The 19,455-nt window shown below is 44.1% G+C and overlaps 2 protein-coding genes across 4 annotated transcripts; one reads left to right on the top strand and one right to left on the bottom strand.

Annotated features, from left to right (window-relative positions):
* The first annotated feature begins 1,121 nt into the window (after positions 1 to 1,121).
* Positions 1,122 to 8,849, top strand: ap5z1 (adaptor related protein complex 5 subunit zeta 1). Of its 3 annotated transcripts, none has more exons than XM_079176960.1 (18): positions 1,122 to 1,240; positions 2,626 to 2,763; positions 3,079 to 3,259; positions 3,354 to 3,504; positions 3,626 to 3,738; positions 3,842 to 4,016; positions 4,195 to 4,242; positions 5,143 to 5,283; positions 5,480 to 5,517; positions 5,985 to 6,147; positions 6,296 to 6,474; positions 6,616 to 6,758; positions 6,870 to 6,988; positions 7,373 to 7,500; positions 7,605 to 7,702; positions 7,789 to 7,921; positions 8,151 to 8,365; positions 8,464 to 8,849. In XM_079176960.1, exons 1-18 carry the CDS (start codon positions 1,200 to 1,202, stop codon positions 8,714 to 8,716), a joined length of 2,457 nt encoding a protein of 818 aa, XP_079033086.1. In that variant the 5' UTR covers positions 1,122 to 1,199; the 3' UTR covers positions 8,717 to 8,849. The 3 variants fall into 3 exon arrangements, with proteins under 3 accessions (XP_079033086.1, XP_079033085.1, XP_079033087.1); XM_079176959.1 differs by having other exon boundaries at positions 4,105 to 4,242; XM_079176961.1 differs by lacking the exon at positions 4,195 to 4,242.
* A 1,622-nt stretch (positions 8,850 to 10,471) lies between these two features.
* On the bottom strand, positions 10,472 to 16,938 carry LOC306709961 (monocyte to macrophage differentiation factor 2-like; the record flags this gene model as incomplete). The annotated part of the gene is made up of 7 exons (XM_079178296.1): positions 16,810 to 16,938; positions 13,586 to 13,667; positions 12,372 to 12,532; positions 11,732 to 11,806; positions 11,548 to 11,649; positions 11,310 to 11,379; positions 10,472 to 10,672 (listed from the first exon to the last, which is right to left on the bottom strand). The coding sequence occupies exons 1-7, from the start codon at positions 16,836 to 16,838 to the stop codon at positions 10,472 to 10,474; spliced, it is 720 nt and encodes a 239-aa protein (XP_079034422.1). The 5' UTR covers positions 16,839 to 16,938.
* Between the last annotated feature and the right edge of the window lie 2,517 nt (positions 16,939 to 19,455).

The following is a 19,455-nucleotide window of genomic DNA, read 5'->3' as shown; positions in this document are numbered from 1 at the left end:
CAACATGGAATTAGTCCTAATAATATTAAAGTAGCCTTCAATTATACTACACAACACTACTACACTTTTTTTTTTGTCTATGCAAATATATATGCAGATTTTTACTCCTGTAGTGACTTAACAGTTTTGCATACAAAACATTACAAAACAAAAATTATGGAACTACACCAACATGCTGCTTACATTAATGCATATGTGATAATACTAATCCAATGATTTAATATAACCTAGTAGGCTATGACAATTACAGGGTCCATTTTTATATAAGCAGTATGAGTCATTTTAATTTAATTTAATCGAGTACATTTACCTGATAGGCCTGTTGCTTACTTTTACTGAAGTGACATTGTCAATACAGGACCTTTAAATGTAATGGGTTATTTTTATATTTTAGAATTACTTAGTAAGAAAATGACATTGCTATTCTGTGAATAAAAAGTCTAAGTAAAAATCTGATACTTTTCAGTGGTGGATAGATCCTTTACGTTTTTTACTTAAAGTACTGTGATCAGAGGAGTAAACAGTGACGACCTGTACCATCTTCTATCTGAAATTTAGAATTTTAGATAGATTTATGATATCACAAAGGAAAAGAGTAATGTTACTTCTCTACTGTAAGTATAATTTGACTTGAAAATAACCTGTTTCTGTACATGTGTTATACATACTAAAGCCGCCTGCTGTAAAACACAGGTTTTTGTTTCTGTTTGGTCCTCATATGAAAGAAATGCTACTTGGGGGATCATCTGTATAACAGTAAAATGCACGCGTTTAATATCATTTTTAGACAATTAAAACTGTTGAAGAAAAATAAGTAAGACTGTGAAACAGACATTTGAAGTAACCTAACTAATAATTGAAGTGGGAAAAAACAGGTTGTTAGCCCCAAACAATAATTTACCGGAGATTATGGTTTTACGTGCACTCACGCTCAATACAATACGCCATAAACCATTTATGACGTAGTATACAAACCATTTATGACGTATTATACAAACCATTTATGACGTATTATACAAACCATTTATGACGGCTTATATTAAGAGTGAGTGAGTTACCGGTCGGACCTAACTTCCCCTCAGTGAAGACGGAACTAACGTGACGGTCATGTGATTCCAGTCAGGACATGATTAGCGACCGCACTGTTTACCTTTCGCTGCAGTAAGACACGGCAGAGGAATGCCAGACTTTCTCTCGTAATGTACTCTCACGGTTCGGAAAGTTTAATCAAACAGGCAAGGTAAGGAAAGCCATAAAAGAAGAACTTCCTCCGCCACCTTCAGTTCCTCTCTTCAGCTGGTTTACACTCGTCGAGTTACCATTTCCTCTTCTAAGCTAACAATGCTAAAGCTAGTAGCCTGTCAAAACCCCACTACGCTTTGTCATATTACCTAAACTTTTAATGTTTACGTTTATTAAGCGTTACTTTAACAGCTGTTTATCACCAGTAGGACTGCTAACAATTACTTATATTATCGCGTCGATGTTTTTGTTACTATTTAAAGGTAATTTACTGTAAATTGTTTTGTTTAAAACCGTTGCTTTCGTGTCAAAGGGTTGATTAGTGTCGAGGCCGGAACTTCACGAGAGGAGGTAGGCTGCAAACTTTCGCCGCTGCTGACTTCCAGCAACGGAGACTAATCAAAAAACGAACTGGATCCAATTAAAAGTCAAAAATAGTATTTAATAAAAAGATAGCAGATACAACTGCAACCACGAAGGTAAACAATGCAAACTGATGCACTCAATTGCAACCTAATGTTTTACAAATGCAATCTGAAATACACCATGCATGGTAATGTTCTCGAGAACAGAGTCCACGTGCAATTTCACTCACAGGTCCGACCTGGCCGGGTTCTGAAAAACGAATATTGCCGAGAACTGAAACTTTCTCTCTCAAACATTCTTTTTATGTTCTTTGATGGCTGGAAAGCGCCCCAAGCCGTCGCAAAACATAAAGGCCGTCATCCGGGGTCAGTGATTGGTTTCCGATTGATCTGACCCCACCTCCATCGATCCGTTGCTCATCTCAGTGGCTGGTTCCTTGTGACATCACCTCTGACATCACCTCTGACCTGGGACCGCATGGTTTTTCCCAGGAGTCCTCTCTGTTACTTTATGGCCGTCTGCTTCCTCATCAGTCGTCTCCGGTTCTCCTCCTCCTTCCTTGGCCATTTGTCCAGCACCTCTGTGTCCCCTTTGATGTCCCCTTTGATGTCTCTGAAAAGCCTTGCCTTGAATTCCCTAACTTTCCCTGTTGGCTATTCTTTACAGTGTTTAAATCCTCCAGTGTTTATGCATTCATGATTTCAATACATTCAATATGTCAGTACACTGTAACATGCAATATCCTTCATGTAAACATATTACAAACATAATTCATTCTTCAGTAAATATTTTGTGACTCTTACATATTTTACATTTTATTATTGTAACACTTCTATTCACCACTAAGGGTGCTACAAATTCTACTACTTCTACTTCTTAATACTGTAATTCTCCACATTAGTGATCAAATATGGAGTTGATTAATGTGTCAACAATTAGGTGGTGAAATCTTTAAGCAGTACGTCTGGAAGGACTTTTCAGAGGCAAATCCAGGTGCTCTGTGTGTGTCGTTTCCAGAGAGATTCAGGAGTCTGAGCTGCAGAAGTTTCACAGCAGATTGGTGAAGCTGCTCCAGGGGAAGGAGCTCGGCCATGAGGCCGTCGACTCCCTGCAGAGGCTGCACCTCATCCTCTCTGCTACCAAGTACACCAGGACGTAAGGGCTCCCACTGACACCTGCCATACACCATGCACCATGCACGAGCCCTCTGTCCGGTCCCCTTCCTGTCCTCATTCCTTTCAACCTGCTCCATTATCCAACTCCTTCCTTCTTTCCATCACTCCCTCTTTTGCTGTCTGTGGTGATCTCACCTGCCCTCTCTGTCAGCAAACACAAACTGCCACAATGTTGAGCTTCAACTTCCCCAGTCATCAATCTTCTATTCCGGCTCCAAACTCTTTAATATATTCAGCGTGAGCTTTGATTCATAACATATCTTCCGCATGTCTCCTCTGTTATCACCGACCAAAGGTTGCCCCCAGAGCTTCAGAAGAGACTTCAATCCCTCCTCTCGTCTCCTGCGGAGCAGTTTCAGGTGCTGAGCTCAGCTGTGCTCAGAGAGACACTGCCCCTCTCTGGTCAGGAAGTGAACTACAACCAGGAGAACTTCATTCAGCTCAACAGTCATGCTGCTGCCCTGCAGCTCTCACAGGTGTGCAGTAATGTGTGGGGGTTTTTTTTCTTCTTTATTTTGAGAAATATATGAGATGACCTAAACACTGTCCTGCAAACTTAAACCCCAACAGGCTGGAACCAGGGCTGATGTGTCGTCACTCTGCGCGCATCTCCTCCGCAGTCTGGACAGCCGACAGTCGGAGGGGCCGGCCAACCCGCTCGCACACACCCTGCCGATCCTCAACAGCGTGCTCACACACAGCCCGGAGTGCCTCACTGCAGGTAGCAGACAGAGAGTGGGGCAAAACTTGACGCAAAGTTGAAAATGTCAAAGACATCCAATCAGCGATCGAGCGAATTCCACATGCACACAAATCAGCATCCTTTTGTCCTTGACTTACAGATCACGTGACCCTCCTGAGTAAAAAGCTTGTGGATTGGTTGCGTTACGCGAGCATCACTCAGGGAGGCGGTGCTCCCTCTGGAGGGTTCTTCACGGGGCCCAGGTCACGTCAGGTACGCAATCCACTTTCATATTCACTCTTTCACTAATAAAAAGTGGAGAAAATTACTTTTTTTTTTTTTTTTTTACTTCTTTGCATCTGTGTTTTTCCATCAGCCGGTACCGATAGCGGAGCTGGATGGGACGGTGTCGGGGGATTTCTTCACTGTGCTGTGTGTGGGCCAGGGCTTCACTGAGGACCAGTGGATGAACGTCTACTCCTTTTCCATGCTCCGCCATTGGCTCCTCACCTACCACTCCGTTTCCAGCGCCAACAATACAGCTGACACCGGTATGACCTTTCCCGTCAATAATAATAATAACAACCACACAACCGTTTGCCTCCCGATGCTATAGAGGCTCATTGCTTCATGTCACAGCTACAGAGAACATGCAAGGAACCACAGTCTCAAAGTACCTTTCGTACCTCTCGTCCCCGATGACCTCCTCTGTGTTGTCATCACCTCCAGCAAACCGGCTGCAGCTCAGCCTCTCCCTCTCCCACTCCTTTTCTAATGGTAAGACGTGCGAGGTTCGTGGACCGTACCTGCATGCGCGTGCTCCTAAGAAGCTGCACACAAACTAATTTAACCTCGGGTGTCAACTCACGACGCTCGACATGATCGTGACTCGCACTCGATCTAACAAACCGTCCTGATCTGTGACTTCTTAACTCTCCTTTTACTCTTCCTTCTAATCTCCTGGTTTGCAATCATGGATGAATCACGGCGACGAATGACTAATAAACTGCTCTGACAGCGGCCACGTTCAGATTCTCTTTCATATTTCTATACTTAACACACATTTGCTGTAGAGCTCCAGTACATGTTGCTCGCGGTAAAGAGTATATTTTGAGGAGCAAATCTTTTATGAATTTACATGTTTAATCTCGACACTTTTCAAGTTCAAGTTGATGGTTTCTTGGTCTTCAATCTTCATGCATAATTCAAGTACAGTGTATTCATATAGATATCTGATTCATATTAAGTCTGGTTGATTTGGGGCTTTTTTTCTATGCTGTGTTATATTTCCAACTGTTACTTTCTCGTCTTTCTCGAAGGATGCTTCAATGATTAACCTAACTTTAAACCTTTCTAATCATCTCTGATCTAAACCTCAGCAGCCAGCTTGATCTTAAAGGTTTGAGTTTAACGGTGCCCGGTGGAGTTTCTGGTTAAATTACTAAACGTGTCACTAAATCACGTAGTTCTGGTGACTAAAAGGAGAAGTCACATGATTGAAGTTTTTGTTTTCTGTAAATCAAGGCATTGAAAACCTTTTTGAATCATTATAACTGCTGTCGTCCGTTCCCATTCGGCAACAAGCAGTTTGAAAGTACACCATGATGGCGATAAATCCTCATTTCTCTCAGAAGGTTTTGAGTCGTGACCTCTGACCTCTGACCTCCCGTGTTGCAGATGACCGGTCGGAGGTGGACGGGTCGGTGGTTTCCATGGTTTCAGCGACCTCCTCCTCCAGCCGACTGCTGCCTCCAAAGGAGCGTCTGAGAGAGAAGGCCTTCCAGTACTGCCAACGCCTCATCGAGCAGAGCGATCGCAGTGAGTGTGCGCCCGTTAAACTGTGTTGTGTGTGTGTGTGTGTGTGTGTGTGTGTGTGTGGGAGAGAAAAGTAGGTTGCGTAGTTGTAAATCCAGATGTTGAATCTTGTAATCTTGTATTCTTTTCTGTCAGTACGTTATAGTTTTCTCAGTGCAAGTGTGAACAGTTGCAATGTTTATTCTTCTTTTTGTCTCAGAGGCACACAAAAGGACGGACTCAGACCTGCAGAAGGCGGTGAGTCTGTGTTGTGGTTCTGGTACAATCAAGCCTCCACCTCAGCATCACACGTGTCCTCTTCGTCCTGTGTGTGTGGGCACTAATCCATTCCAAACACCTTGTGTTGAAAGAAGCTGAACTTTCCTAATATTAAGGGGAAAGAAACACCGTAAATAGTTTTTCTCCCTTCCAGTACATCAGCAATAATAACAGTCAGTAGTGTAAAATGGTGTAGTGTCTCTTCTGTCCCTTTGCTGTTACCAAGTCACTGCACATCTACACATGTAACATCTAATCTATCCGCGAGCAGAAAGCTACTGGGGTAAATGTAGGAAATAATCTCAAAATACAGTAAAAAGATCAGACTTCTTGAAGAATGATTGACACAGAAAAATAAAAACCCAGACCTCACATCTTTCCAACAACATTGGAACCAGGGTTTTATACTGGTGCCTTTAAAGCGTCCGTCCTGTTCCCTCTCTCAGTGTCTGGTGGAGGCGGTGTGTATCCTCGACTGTGTGTGTGGGGAGGACGCCTCGCTGGTCTTCCGAACGTTCCCGTGCATTAAGGCGCTCTTTGGTCGGCTCAGCTCAGACCTGTCGTTTGCCAGAGTGCTGCTGCCCATAGCTCAGTTCTACCTCAACCATGGTGCGTGTTCACATCCGAGCACATAAATATACAAGCACCAGTATGGAGTCACGCACATATAAGTTCTCTCACGTCGACAGTTCGGCAGCTTGCTTCACGAACAACCGAAGCATTTTAATTTGAAACCGGTGTACTCCAACCTGTCCAGGCGAGATGGCTGCGGTGGATTGTGAGAGTGTGTGGACGCTGGTGTTCGGACGGTTCCCCGCTGAGCTGTTCAACAACCCATTCCTGGCACACGAGTTTCTACGCTTCCTTCGACTGAACGTCGAGAGCCTACAGCTCCGAGTCCCACAGTACTCCCACTCCTTCCCAAACCTGCTGAAGGTAAAGATCTCCACAGAGATGTAGAGATGTTTTTGACTGTTGTACTCTCTACGCATGCCTTCTGTAGGCTGGTGAGGAGTACATGTGACACCACGTGGGGGATACACAAGCCTTCTGCTCTTTGTCTGTCCGTTGCTGTAGTTCTTAGCGTGGGACAGCCCGGCCGTGGTGGACGACTTTGTGGATCTGCTGCCTTCTCTGGTGACAGCTGGAACTGCAGTGGAGCTTCTCCACACTCTGCTGGACCTGCCCTGTCTCTCTGCCACACTGGTCTTGCAAGTCAGGTGCAGCCACACATCAGAGCAAAACGCTCTTAAAAAAAAATTACCAAACTACCTAACATACTGATTTTACTATGGACCACCATCTTTACTGTGTGTGTGTGTGTGCTGCAGGTCAACTTCTTTGCCCATCTCTGAGCCGGGGGGGCGTGGCCTCCTGTCACTCGATGCATTTCGAAGCCAATCCTTCCGAGGGCTGTTCCTCTTCCTGCTTCGAGGGGAAGCGGGCTCAGGTACTCTCAGTATAAGTTGTCAATCGGTGATCTTTTGAGGGGCAGATGTTGTTACCTTTGGACAGAGCCAGGCCAGCAGTCTCACCATCTTTATGCTAAGCTAGGCTAACCGGCTGCTGTTTGTAGCTTCATATGTACTGTACACACAATTAAGCATATTTCCCTAAAATTCCGAGCTATTCCTTTTAAAAGACAGCGGTTTATGAAACATTTTTGAAATATTTGTACGATATTAGTGAATATTTATAACAAATTGCATGACTCCGATGCAGATGGCTATGACATTAGATGGTGTATTTTAATTCATATTGACTGTGTCTTTAAGACTGTCTATCGTAACAGCGGCTGCTGGTAAACGTCGGTCTTTCCTCTCTTGCTCCACAGGTGACACAATAGACCGACTGAGCACGCTCCACGAGCTGCTGGCTGAGACCGCCGATTGGCCGAGAGTCGTTCAGTGTGCACAGACTGTCCCCGTGCTGTTGCACATTTATTTCGACACAGTCATTGCGGTGTGAAGAGATTAAACGTCCAATTCATTACAAGTGCAACCACTGCACACTAAAATGCTGGATGTTTAGTTCCATCTCATGAAAACCATTTTATGTATGTGTAGGTAGCTGATGAGAAGCTGTTAGCCCACTTGGTTCAAGTGATGCTAGAGAGAAGCAGCCTCCTCCTCAGCATCCCGAAATACAACAAAGAGATCCACAGGTACACCAAAATGTACTCGGTAGAGCTAAAGTGTTACTCTGCTGTCTGTCCTCACCCTGATCTCCTCACTTCCTCTTTTTCTGCAGGGTGTTCAGCTGCCACCTGCTGAGGTTGTGCAAGCTCCACCCGTCTCTGGTAGTGGACCAGTCTCACGAGCTGCTGGAGTTCGCTGGAGCCACAGCCAAGGTCTACAGCAAAGAGGAAATCTACACACACGTGGTAAAGATACTGTATGTGTGTCTGCATAACACACAGGGTGGCAGAGAGGAGGACCGTGCTGACTTAAGGGTCATACTTTTTCCTTTGTGTATGTCTTGGATCCTCAAATCTCAGCATCCTTTCCATTGTATTGGAATGTGTGTAAAATATCACAACAAATAAAAAGTGCAACAAAAAAAAAAAAAAAGACGTTGACGCCGAGATAATATTGAACTTGTTTGGCGGTCAGGTGTGGGTGCTGGGAGAGTACCTCTCGGCGTCGTGTGACTCTCGCTGCTCCGTGAGTCTCATCACTTCCTGTTTTGAGACGTTGGAGGCGGTGCTGTTCGAGATCACTTCGTCCGCCCCGCCCCCTGGAGCGGATTGCCCCGTCCCAAGAGTCGTCACCTCTCTAATGAGCGCTCTGGCTAAGCTGGCGTCACGATCACATGACCTCATACCCAGGTGACAGCCACACACTTACATTTTTTAATATATATTCTTACTCGTATAAGCACATGTAATGTCATGTAATTGTGTGTGTTTTCTTTCTTCTATTTCAGGGTGTCTCTGTTCCTCTCCAAGCTGAGAACGGTAACCAGAGGGGGGCCAGTTGCCTGGTGCTCGGATGAAGAGGACCTTGTTGCCATAGTAACTCGAGGTGAGGAGTTGTGGTCGCTGCTGAAGGCTCCCGGTGTGGCTCAGAGCGTCCTGACCCCTCCCCCACCCGTCACCACGCCCCAGTGGCACAGAGACACCAACGTGGCCATGCCCCTGCGACTGCGGGCCCTCACCAACCTCACACACTCGCAGTGACACACACACACACACACACACACACATCATTTTGAATTCACACTTAGATTTCCCTCATGAAATGGACATGCTGATGAATCTGGTGTGAAATTTGCACATTGTTTTTGTTAATAAATGACATTATTTGATTTGACACTTGATGTGATGAAACATTTTTTAGCAACCACAAAATACACCGACCCCTCCCAGAGTAATATAGTGTCTCCTCTTTAATTCAGTGAAAATACAATTTTACAAAATAGATCATCTGATTAAAAAAGAAAAAGCTCACTTCCTGAGTAAGTGCTCCATTTTTCTGTAAAAACAGAAACAGTTCAACTTCTAGAGGTTAGGGAGAACCTGCAAGTTTGGTCTATGCAGTGGATGAAGAACCACCAAAAAGAAGACTGTAAAAAGAGAATAATGGTGTATAACATGCCCATGTGTGTGAAGTTCTCAGGATAAGAGCCGCAATCATCGTCTTCTGAACAAGATAATCAAAGCATACAGTGTTACACTAGCTCTAGATTAAACTTTTTTTATCTTTCAAATAACAGTAAATTATGAGGCTTGATTTTTAGGCGGATTCAAGACGAATGTAAATCACAACAGAATCACAAATGGACCAGTTATCCTCAACCGTCGACATTTATCTGGAAGAAAAGCAGCTCGACTGTTAATTCGTATCAGTGCGTCACCCAGCTGATACACCGTGACCGTAAGTCTGTCTGCAGGTTGCTTAATGCAGTCAAAGGCTTGTGTTCGAAATATCACACGAACCTACAATTCATACTAAGTTCGACAACTTGGTTTGATGTATGCGGTGCCTTCCAACTGCGTAGTGTGTGGATTTTGTGATCGTGAGGAAATGCCCACGCGTGTACATGAGCAGAGTATGAGGCGTGAGCTCATTGGACACACTCAACCGTCCCAAAATGCATTGCGGCTCTTCGGACTGTTCACAAAATGAACCGTTGGATAAAATGATTACTAATGAAGGTTACAGTTGACGTAATGTACTGTAGAAAACACGTTTAACGCTAAAATATTTCATCATTTTAACTTCCCTTAAAGGGCCAGTGTCCAGCATTTAGGGGGCTGCAGTAATAAGTCAACCCAAGAGTGTTTGTTTATGAAACCAGTGGAAGCAAAGGGTGCTGTGTTGGGTGCCAACTCTTATATTTTCATACTTTGCCGCTGTGCAAAATGGACAAAACTACAATAAAGTCGGGCTTAGCACCAGTGTAAAGGAATGCCTTTGTGGTAGGTTTTAGCACATCTCTTACGGTTGGAATATGGAAAGGGTGGCTTCAACTAGCCTCGGCTAGTTTAGCAAGTGCAGTCACAGACTGTATCTGGTAAGTTCTGTTACTGAGATGTTTGATTGAGGGAATAGTTTGACATTTTTTATAGGCTTATTTGCTTTCTGTGTGAAGAAGCGCTTTAGCAAATTGTCAAACTATTCTTTTAACTGAGCACGTGTACGTTTGGTCCCGTCAGGCTGAATGTTCACGCATCAGTCTGTTCTATAATTAGCATGTTGAAATGACTTGTAGTTCGACAGTAAGAGTGTTTGGTCCCAGGGTTTTGGCCCCAACAGTGGAGAATTTCATCTGGTCTGCAGCTGTCAGTGCTGACGGTCAGATCATGTCGTCACCGTCCCTCCAGGTGTAGCCTCACGAGTCAGGTTAGCTGTTGTCAAAACTCAAAGTCTCGTGACTTGAATTCACTTCTCTCTCGTGGAGCTGTTTGATGATCTCAGGTGAGAGCGGCGGGTCACCTCGATGTCTGCAGCAGTGGCCCGGGTAAGTACAGGTACCTCCAGATGGCGTAATAATGAATGCACGCTCCTGCTGCGACGAAAAGATGCCAGATGGCGTGGGCGAACGGGACGAGGCCGTCGCTCTTAAAGAAGGCCGTGCCCACCACATAGAAGACCCCTCCCACCGCCAGTTCACACACACCTGTACGCTCCACCTGTAACAGTTCAAACGGTCACATAAGTGAGAAGAGTATATACATTTCAAACAAATAAAGAGCACGTTTAGCTAAATACATGTAACAATGATAAATATTAAAATTGTTAATACTTTGTGTTTTACATTTTTGCCAAATGTTTCCCAAAGAACACAGAATTTATTGTTCAAATGTGAATTAATCTGCTGTAGAAAATAGTCCCCAACAAATGTGTTACTCTCTTTACACCTGTTTCAATAAAGTTTGTAAAAAAGCTTTAGTAAATGATATTTTTGACAGAAAAACCACAGACAAGGTAGAAAAGTATTAAGAGACAGACTAAACTTGATTTTGGTCTTTTCATGGGATTTGTAGACAGTAAAAAATATAAAGAATATATATAATTTATGTCATATAATATATTACAATATGATAAAATCTTACCTGGGACAAAGTGAATCTAAAACATGCACTTTGTTACAGTAACGAGATGTGATTTGAAGGTAATGGGCTCAAACAAACCACCTGTTTGGTTCTTTAAACACTGACAGTGTGTGATTCCAACACAATAGCAGGAAGCCCGCTGCAGCGGAAGACGGCTCACAGAAGAAAGCTCTTTTTTTCCCCCCAGAAGCAGGTTTTTGTGTTTTGTGCTTACCATAGACAGGATGACCAAAGCGGGAACGACCCCCATGGCCACGTATCCAAACAACTCGACCAGCTTGTACCTGCAGGTAGAAAACAGACGACGTGAAAACACTAACTAATCTTCTATGTAATTGTTTCTGCTTCAAACCCAGTGTTTGCTGTAAACACTCGGGGACGGGAGTTTGGTCTCAGGTTAACTGTGTCAAACCGGGGACACGGGAGAGACACACAGAGGCAGGCTGTGTTACCTCTCGTGGAAGAAGAAGACGTACATGGATCCTACACAAGCCATGACCCATATCAGCCAGCGCATGTGGCACGTCCAGGGCCCCAGCTCCCTCAGCATCAACCTGAGGAGACACAGCGGGGACGGTCACTATCTGAGCCGGGTGCGTTATCCGTGCAGACTGTGTATGTAGCTCCTTGACCCACCAGGGAGCGTAGGAGGCCGCTATGAAGAAGTAGATGGCCATTCTGTCGCACATGTGGAAACGCTGCTCCACCGTCCTACACACGGACAAAGAGAGGGAGAGCTCGTTTCTAAATCGGGGCAACCTTTATGCAGTTTAATCCATAATCTCTAACTGCACAGTCTGCTAAAAAAAAGTTTCAGTACATGGCAGGTGTCACATTTTAGAAGACATATTTGGTTGTTGTGAAAACACACCCACATGCACACATGCAAACATCCCGTGACCCCGTCCTTCAACGTATAAAACAGGACTTGTTGTGTCTTTTGGGACTACTATGTGTGATATGCCAGAGGAGTTGTTTAAGAGCGCGTGTCTATTCCCCACATTACATAACGTGAGTGTGTGTTTGACTGTTATATATGTGAGTGAATGCTTTTTTAGAGGGTGTGAGGTGAAGTTGATGTGAAGTATTTTCATTACCACGCCACATCTGTCGTGTGCTCCCTGCCCTTCTGGCTCTGTCCTAATTAACACACTGTATGTCTGAGTGAGATGTAAATGTCTACCGGAGCAGCACATAAACACACACATGTACATCTGCCAAATCCCTACTAGCGTTTTTCTGCTACACACACACACACACACACACACACACACACCGGAGGTGGCTGATCTTCCAGGCAGCGGTGTGGAAGAGTGTTGAGGTGACAAACAGGCCGGTGAGACCGCTCCCATAGAGCCAGGCCGCCACACGATGCCATTGGTCCACAGACAGGAAGTAGAGCACAGAGCCGCCCACCAGACTGGGAAGGATCCACAACTGGAAAAGATCCGAAAAGACACATTTTACTTGGTCGATTTTCTTTCTTGTGGGAGAATTATTCTGCATTTGTCCTAAAACGTCTGTGTTCCTGACATGTGTTAACGTTCTTCTCTGTCTCTCTGAATCCAGAAGAAACAGCTGCAACCTCTATGAAAGGAATTGTTCAACATTTAGGGAAATTTGCTTATTTGCATTCTTGCCGTGACTTCGATGAGGAGATTGATAGAGATTGATCTCTCATGTCCGTATGCTAGTTTATGAAGCTACCACCAGCAGCCGGTTAGCTTAGCTTAGCGCAAAGACTAAGAAACAGCTAGCCTGGGATGTTATATCGTTTAATCTGTACAAAAAACAAAGTGTAAAAAACATAAATTCGCTGTTTCGTAACATGTCAGTAAAACGTGTCAGTAAGTGGATTTTGTTACCGTTGGACAGAAGCAGGCTAACGTTAGCTGTTTCCAGGCTTAATGCTAAGCTAAGCTATCTGTCTGCTGGCTCTGGCTTCACATTCACCGTACACACATGAGACTGAGTGGAATCAATGTCCTCATCTAACCCAAAACATCAAACTACTCCTTTTACTGATTCTGTATCTCGCAACGGTGAAGATGATGCTTGATGTTTATGGGATACGCTGCCCTGCGAAATGGCACTGTGTGAATGAATGAATGCGACAATGAATGAATGAGTCAGAAAACCCCAGTGTATTTGAGGCTTTACAGTCATTACGGCCACGTTTTCTCTCTGTTTCCTTCCATGTCTGTCCGTCTGTTTCATTCACTTTCTGACGGTTGGCGGAAGCGCACGGGGATTACAGCAGATTAGAGAAAGCTACAGGCTGAATCACAGATTACAGCCTCTATGGCACGGCCCAAAATCCTCCATATTCCACCTCATTCCTCGCAATCCCCTCCATCGTTTCAGAGAGACAGTCTAACCAAACGCAGAGCAGCCCGGGGACGGTGTGGGATCGGGAGAGTGAACCAGAAGAACTGAAGTAGAACTCACTTTTGCTCTGAAAGTGTGTTTCTGTGTGTCTGTTTGGCTCACCCCATGTGTGGCACAGTTTGCAGCATGTTCATATTCAGTGGGCTGGTATCTCTTACTGGCTGGGACCCTGCAGTTCATGAACCTGAGAGAGAGGTGAGGGAGGAGAGTGAGAGAGAGACAGAAAGACGGGGAGGGGTGTTCAGGTAATGAATGCAGATCTAGAGGGCAAAACAAAGTTCTGCTTTATTAGTTAATAAGTTACTGTGAGCTGAGCCCACGACGGCCAATGGTGTGTGTGTGTGTGTGTGTGTGTGTGCGTGTGTGTGCGTGTGTGTGCGTGTGTGTGTGTGTGTGTGTGTATGATGGTCATTCTTGAAGGATTTACAGGTCTCTAATCCACATCACGTTGCCTGAATTTTAGTGTGCCTCATCGTTGCTGGGGCAACTGTCCGCGTCGCTATGGTCACCAGTGATGTCAGTGGCTGTACTGCAACAACAGGATGCCACTGACCACTAACTATTAACTTTATTTGCATTATTTGTTTTGTTGCCACATACTACTGAGAAATATACTTTGAGTGTGTGTGTCTGTGTGTGTGCGCGTGTGTGTGCGCGCGTGTGTGTGTGTATGTGTGTGTGTGTGTGTGTGCGTGTGTGTGTGTGTGTTGTGTAGTCTATTTAATCAGCAGTAAATCTCTCTATCCCAGCTTACAGGAAAAAACACATCTGGAGATGTTACGAAACCACATTTTATACGACTAGATGCACACACACACACACACACACACACACACACACACACACACAAACGAACACACGCACAGTAATTTGAACGCAGCCTCTCGTGCTGGGCCACAGGTGTGTCTACGTTGGTCAGCTGTGTTGTGTGGTTACACATTTAGGCCGACGCCTCCTCATCACACGCACACACAGACATCACGCCTCATTTCCAACACACACACACACACACACACACACACACACACACAAACGTCCCGTAGCGGCTTGTTTTAATAGTCTGTTAATTCTGCACAGGGGAGGAGAAAGTGAATCAGCAGAAGAAGAACCAGACAAAGGGACGCCATCACTTGCCACAACTCTCACCTTTACGTCTATAAAACAGCTGATTATCAAAACACTCCTGTTAATGTCGCTGACATCTGGCAAAAAAACTGCACACATTTTAGTAAAAGAGTGACTTCTATATTAATGCATTGACTAGAAACAAGTACAAATATTATGTGAGATCACAAGATCATTTGTATCTGCAAGTAAAAAGAATAGGAAGCGATAACAGTCAGTCTTTCTGCATTCAGAGAACACGCTGCTGTATTTTATGGTGCTGCTCTCGGGATATCTTGATCACCAATTTCATCTTTAAAAAAACGTCACGTGTGCCTGCGGTTTGGTGGACAGGAAGAGTATGAGAAAGTAAAATGTATTGGTCGTGTTATTTTACGTTAGAGCTTGAGGTGTGTGTGTGTGTGTGTGTGTGTTTGTGCACTCACCACCAGAACCCTCATAACAAGAATGTCGGTGTGTTTTCCTGTTGTGGGTCGAGGCATCAGGGCTCTCTAACGCACAAAACACATCCGTCTTTCACACACAACCTCCACAAACACACACAGCTTTCTTCCGTATCTCTCGTTTGTTTTGCTTACCAGCTCTAATATAGCGGAGTTATTACATCCGTCTTACTCACGTTACTGCTTTGAAAATACTTTTCTCGGCTTGCCATCACTTACGTATTGTAATGCAGACTCTTTTTCACTTATTTTAAAAGTGCTACATTCAAATTCAACGCGGCGACACACTAGCCGGCCCGTCTACGTAAACAAAGCACAGAAAAACTGAGATTATAACACACAGAGAGGGAGAGGGACTTCATTCTCTGCTCAGCTGGACATTACTCCACTACATCTGTACACAGCTAATAGTTCTTTACTGTTATATTAATCCTCTGAATTTCAAATTTAGCAGCTTTAAAGTTTTGCTCACATGTGAATGTCTGCATGATTTCTGCGGCAAGAATCCTTAAATAAACCGGAGTCACATGCTCTATCACTCTCTAGATGTAATCCACATGAAGAAAATATTTAGTAACATTAGACTACTGTTTGGCTGCCATTCCTTTAGTTTTCCCCTGCAGTTCCACAGGCCGTGCCAAGTGCACAACAAGGGAGCAGTTTTTTTCTTTCTGAGCACTGTTGTGGGATATCAATGGACCTGAATGTAGCACTCCGATGTCCTCTAATCGGTTATGACAGAACTCTGTGTGTGTGTGTGTGTGTGTGTGTGTGTGTGTGTGTGTGTGTGTGTGTGTGTGTGTGTGTGTGTAATGAACTGAAAGGACTGGATAGAGATTTGCAGGCTCTGATCAGAGAGAGCATTGTTGTCCTCATCAGCACACTATTCTTTCTCTTTTTCTCTCTTTCATGTTCTGAGATTCTCCACACGTGTGCGTCATATGGTTTCAATATATATGTTCTTCACGTGTGTGGCGTGTTTCCACCTCACAAAGCGAGTGTGTGTTATGAAAGCCCATTACAGCACATTCCATACATTAATAGGATCGGTTGCATCTAAGAGGATCAGAACCTTTGGATCATGGTGGGATAGTGTAGGAATGTGTGTGTGTGTGTGTGTACACTCTCTGTAACTCCAGGGCTATTCCTTTTCGAGCAAAGATTAAGTTCATCTCCTCTGGGACTCAAACTCTGGTTCTCACGATGATCGCCATCTCCCACGCACACACACACACACACACACATAGGAAGACATACAGACATGGAGGCTAACTGACAGACGAATGCACTCGCGCAGACTTCAACAGGAGATACTGTAAACTGCTGTGTATGTGATGCCATCTCCAGTGGAATGCAGCAGCACATGAAACAAAAAGGTAACTACTGCTGAGCTCAAGCCAATGAAGGAACCTGATCCTCAGAGAGACGGTTGGGGAGCATTGATGGAAATACAGTGATTTGATGGTGAAACTGAAAATGAAATCATTGGGTAACTCAGTGGTAATTAAAGTAATGGTCTCCCAGCTTGTTGCTTCTCTCTTCATCTCTCGTTGACACACACACACACACACACACACACACACACACACACACACTCACACACACTCTAATCGATAACATCCCGTGTCCCTGTGCCAGCGAGTCAGTTCGCATGGATGCACAGGATGTAGCTATCACACATAGAAAAAACGTGCTGCAAGATATAACTTTCCTGTGATTATATATATATATTATACAATATCAATATTTAAAAAATACCTTCCAAATTGTGTCCTCTTAAAGTCCATCTCGTGCGTTTGGCCTCTGTGCGCGCGCGCGCGTTGGTGCGCTCTATTTACCAACAGCACACCAGCGAGCGTCGTCTCCTCCTACACCGATCCCCCATTCCGGATGTCCCACCGCCGCGAGTCCAAACATAAACACAACAAAAAGTCCGAGAGGAACATTGACCCCGTGGAGTCAACTCCACGACAACGAGCTCGCGACTTTATCTAAAGTGTCGGGACTCCTCCCGCGGGAGAACGACGAGCCATCCCGCTGAGGGACGCGGAGGCGACGCGTGAGGGGAAACTGTGCAGAGTTTTGTTCCGAGTCCCAGACTCAGATGTGTTCGCAGGATGTTCCGCGGGACTGGGTTTGTAACCCCTCCTCCCCTCTCCTCCCCTCCCCTTTCCCCTATCCAGGCTGATGATAACACACCAGCGCACAGAAACAGCTCCCCACGACACAACAACTCCCTCCCCATGCCTCCGTTTTAAATGTTGTTCGGGCAAAATATACAGGGAAACACAGAGGATGGGACACAGGGGGAAAACGACCAATCTATAATACATAATTTGAGAAAGTCATTCATGTTGTCGTGGGTGAGAAAATAGTGTAAACACACACTGGCGGGCAAAAAAAGCACAATTTGTCCGCTGCAGTCTGGCCAGGTTTATAGAAGTCCAAGGTTCCCGGAACGCACCGCTGACCCCCTCAGAGAACACAACAAAATGTGTTCTCTCATTATTCTTCATTTTTTCTTTTGCTGTTCAATGATGTATTTTGAACATTTTATTGAGTGCTGGAAAGTGACTGTACATGTGTTCAAATACTGCACTGAAGTATTGTTTTAGGTACTTGGTCTTTCTTGGGTATATTACTTTTATTTCAGAAGTAGATATTGTGCTTTTTACTCCACTATTCATCTGACAGTTTAGTTAGTTACTTTACAGATTGAGATTTAACAATATGTCGTAAGATTATGATACATTTATGGATTACCTTGTTTAAGATTAAACCAGTGGTTCTCAACATTATTGTTTAGAGTGTTGCAGTGATTTCACCTCTTGTGACTCTGTTACAACAATAAAATGCTGCTTAATGTGTAACAGTCTATTAATGTATAATATAGCAGTCACAGAGGGCATGTTTCTGCAGAACAAGTCTTTTTTTGTTACTTTGGTATAATCTGTTGATAATGTACTTCAGATGAATTTTTAAAGAAGGACTATTTGTTTTGAGGTGGTTTTATTTACATTCACTTATTTTAGATAAGTAAACTTTTTCCACCACTGATTTTCATTTCCTAAATTCTCTGCCTACTACACACTGCCGGGAATAAACAGGTGGAGTCCTATATTTATTTATTGGCCTTACAGTGGTGAAATGTAAATATTTATTGTCTTAAAAACATATGATTCAGCCTTTAAAATCCCCTCAAACGTATGTGTTTTCTTGTAGAGTGAAAGCTGCATCCAAGGTTCCTAACAGCCCAATATTTCCCCCCCTCGAAAAAAAGATGTCTGCGGTCTTGCAATCCAACACATTCTCATACCAATGCATCAAATAATGCAGCTAAAGCCTAAACCTAAAAATTTAATTATTTAATGTGTCAAAGGGTTCAGTCTCAAACATGGCTGATGCAGATAAACGGCAGAGGACCAGCAGAGATAAAAGACAAATGTTGTTTATTGGTACTCAACTAATATGGTTGATCTTTAGCGTTATGCTCTCTCTCGCTACATTTATTTTGGAGATCCACTCATGCCTCCCTTTCACATAACACTGACGCTCAAACTGAATGGAAAATTAAATATGACCCAACAATAACTGTGGCCAGCAGAGGCCCTTTGTTGCACTGTGCAGCAGCTGTGTGAGACAGAACAGATACATTATGCAAACACAAACACACACACACACACACACACACATCCAAACAAGTTTCCAACAGAAATGTGTTACCGTGTTTACAGATAAGATTAAAAACAATGACAGTGGCCAGACAAGCATATTTGTACAGCGCATAGGTTATTCCCAACACACTGTGCACACACAGTTCACACACTGTGGGTATACAGCTAACACTGTGCATGTGAAAAATATAGATTAGAGTGATAACATTAAAAAAATGAGAGCAGGTAGATTAACTTCATATTAAAGCCATGAACCAAACATAAAAGACATTTTTTTTTTGGTATATTTTGTGGTATATTTTCTGTGTGTTACCATCATAGCATCATGTCATTTTCAATAAACGCGACTCTTTTTTTTCCCCTACCAGCTGGATTATGCCGCTTTGCTTTCTGTTTGACGAACCCCGCCTCTGTCTCTCCGTCCACCATGTTTGTTTGGGGGCTACGGCTTGTGTAAACCAAAGGCCATGTACACAGTGTGTTGGAGCTCTGCCTCTGCTGACGGACCTCTATTGGAGAGGCCGACACGCGGCCCCTGAAAGCAGTAAACTGGGCCAAAGGACACAGCTGGCACAGAATCACGACCACACAGGAGCAAACAAAGAACCTCCTGATTAACTAAACGGAGGGAGTCGCTGTGGTCTTTCCACAGAGGAAATGTCATAATGACTGTGTCTGTGATGCTCTTTAGGAGACCTCTGTTCTGCTTAGTAGTGCTTTAATAAAGGAT

The sequence above is a fragment of the Pholis gunnellus genome, assembly GCF_910591455.1.
Source record: "Pholis gunnellus genome assembly, chromosome: 17".
NCBI classification, from domain to species: domain Eukaryota; kingdom Metazoa; phylum Chordata; class Actinopteri; order Perciformes; family Pholidae; genus Pholis; species Pholis gunnellus.
This window is presented reverse-complemented; position numbering and strand designations above follow the sequence as displayed.

Bases quoted from the DNA above. Each gene is read 5' to 3' on its own strand.
- ap5z1 (XM_079176959.1), top strand. From the start codon at position 1,200: ATGTACTCTCACGGTTCGGAAAGTTTAATCAAACAGGCAAG. The intron at 2,764-3,078 runs GTAAGGGCTCCC...CACCGACCAAAG, and splicing joins GCTACCAAGTACACCAGGAC to GTTGCCCCCAGAGCTTCAGA. The intron at 5,284-5,479 runs GTGAGTGTGCGC...TTTTTGTCTCAG, and splicing joins CATCGAGCAGAGCGATCGCA to AGGCACACAAAAGGACGGAC.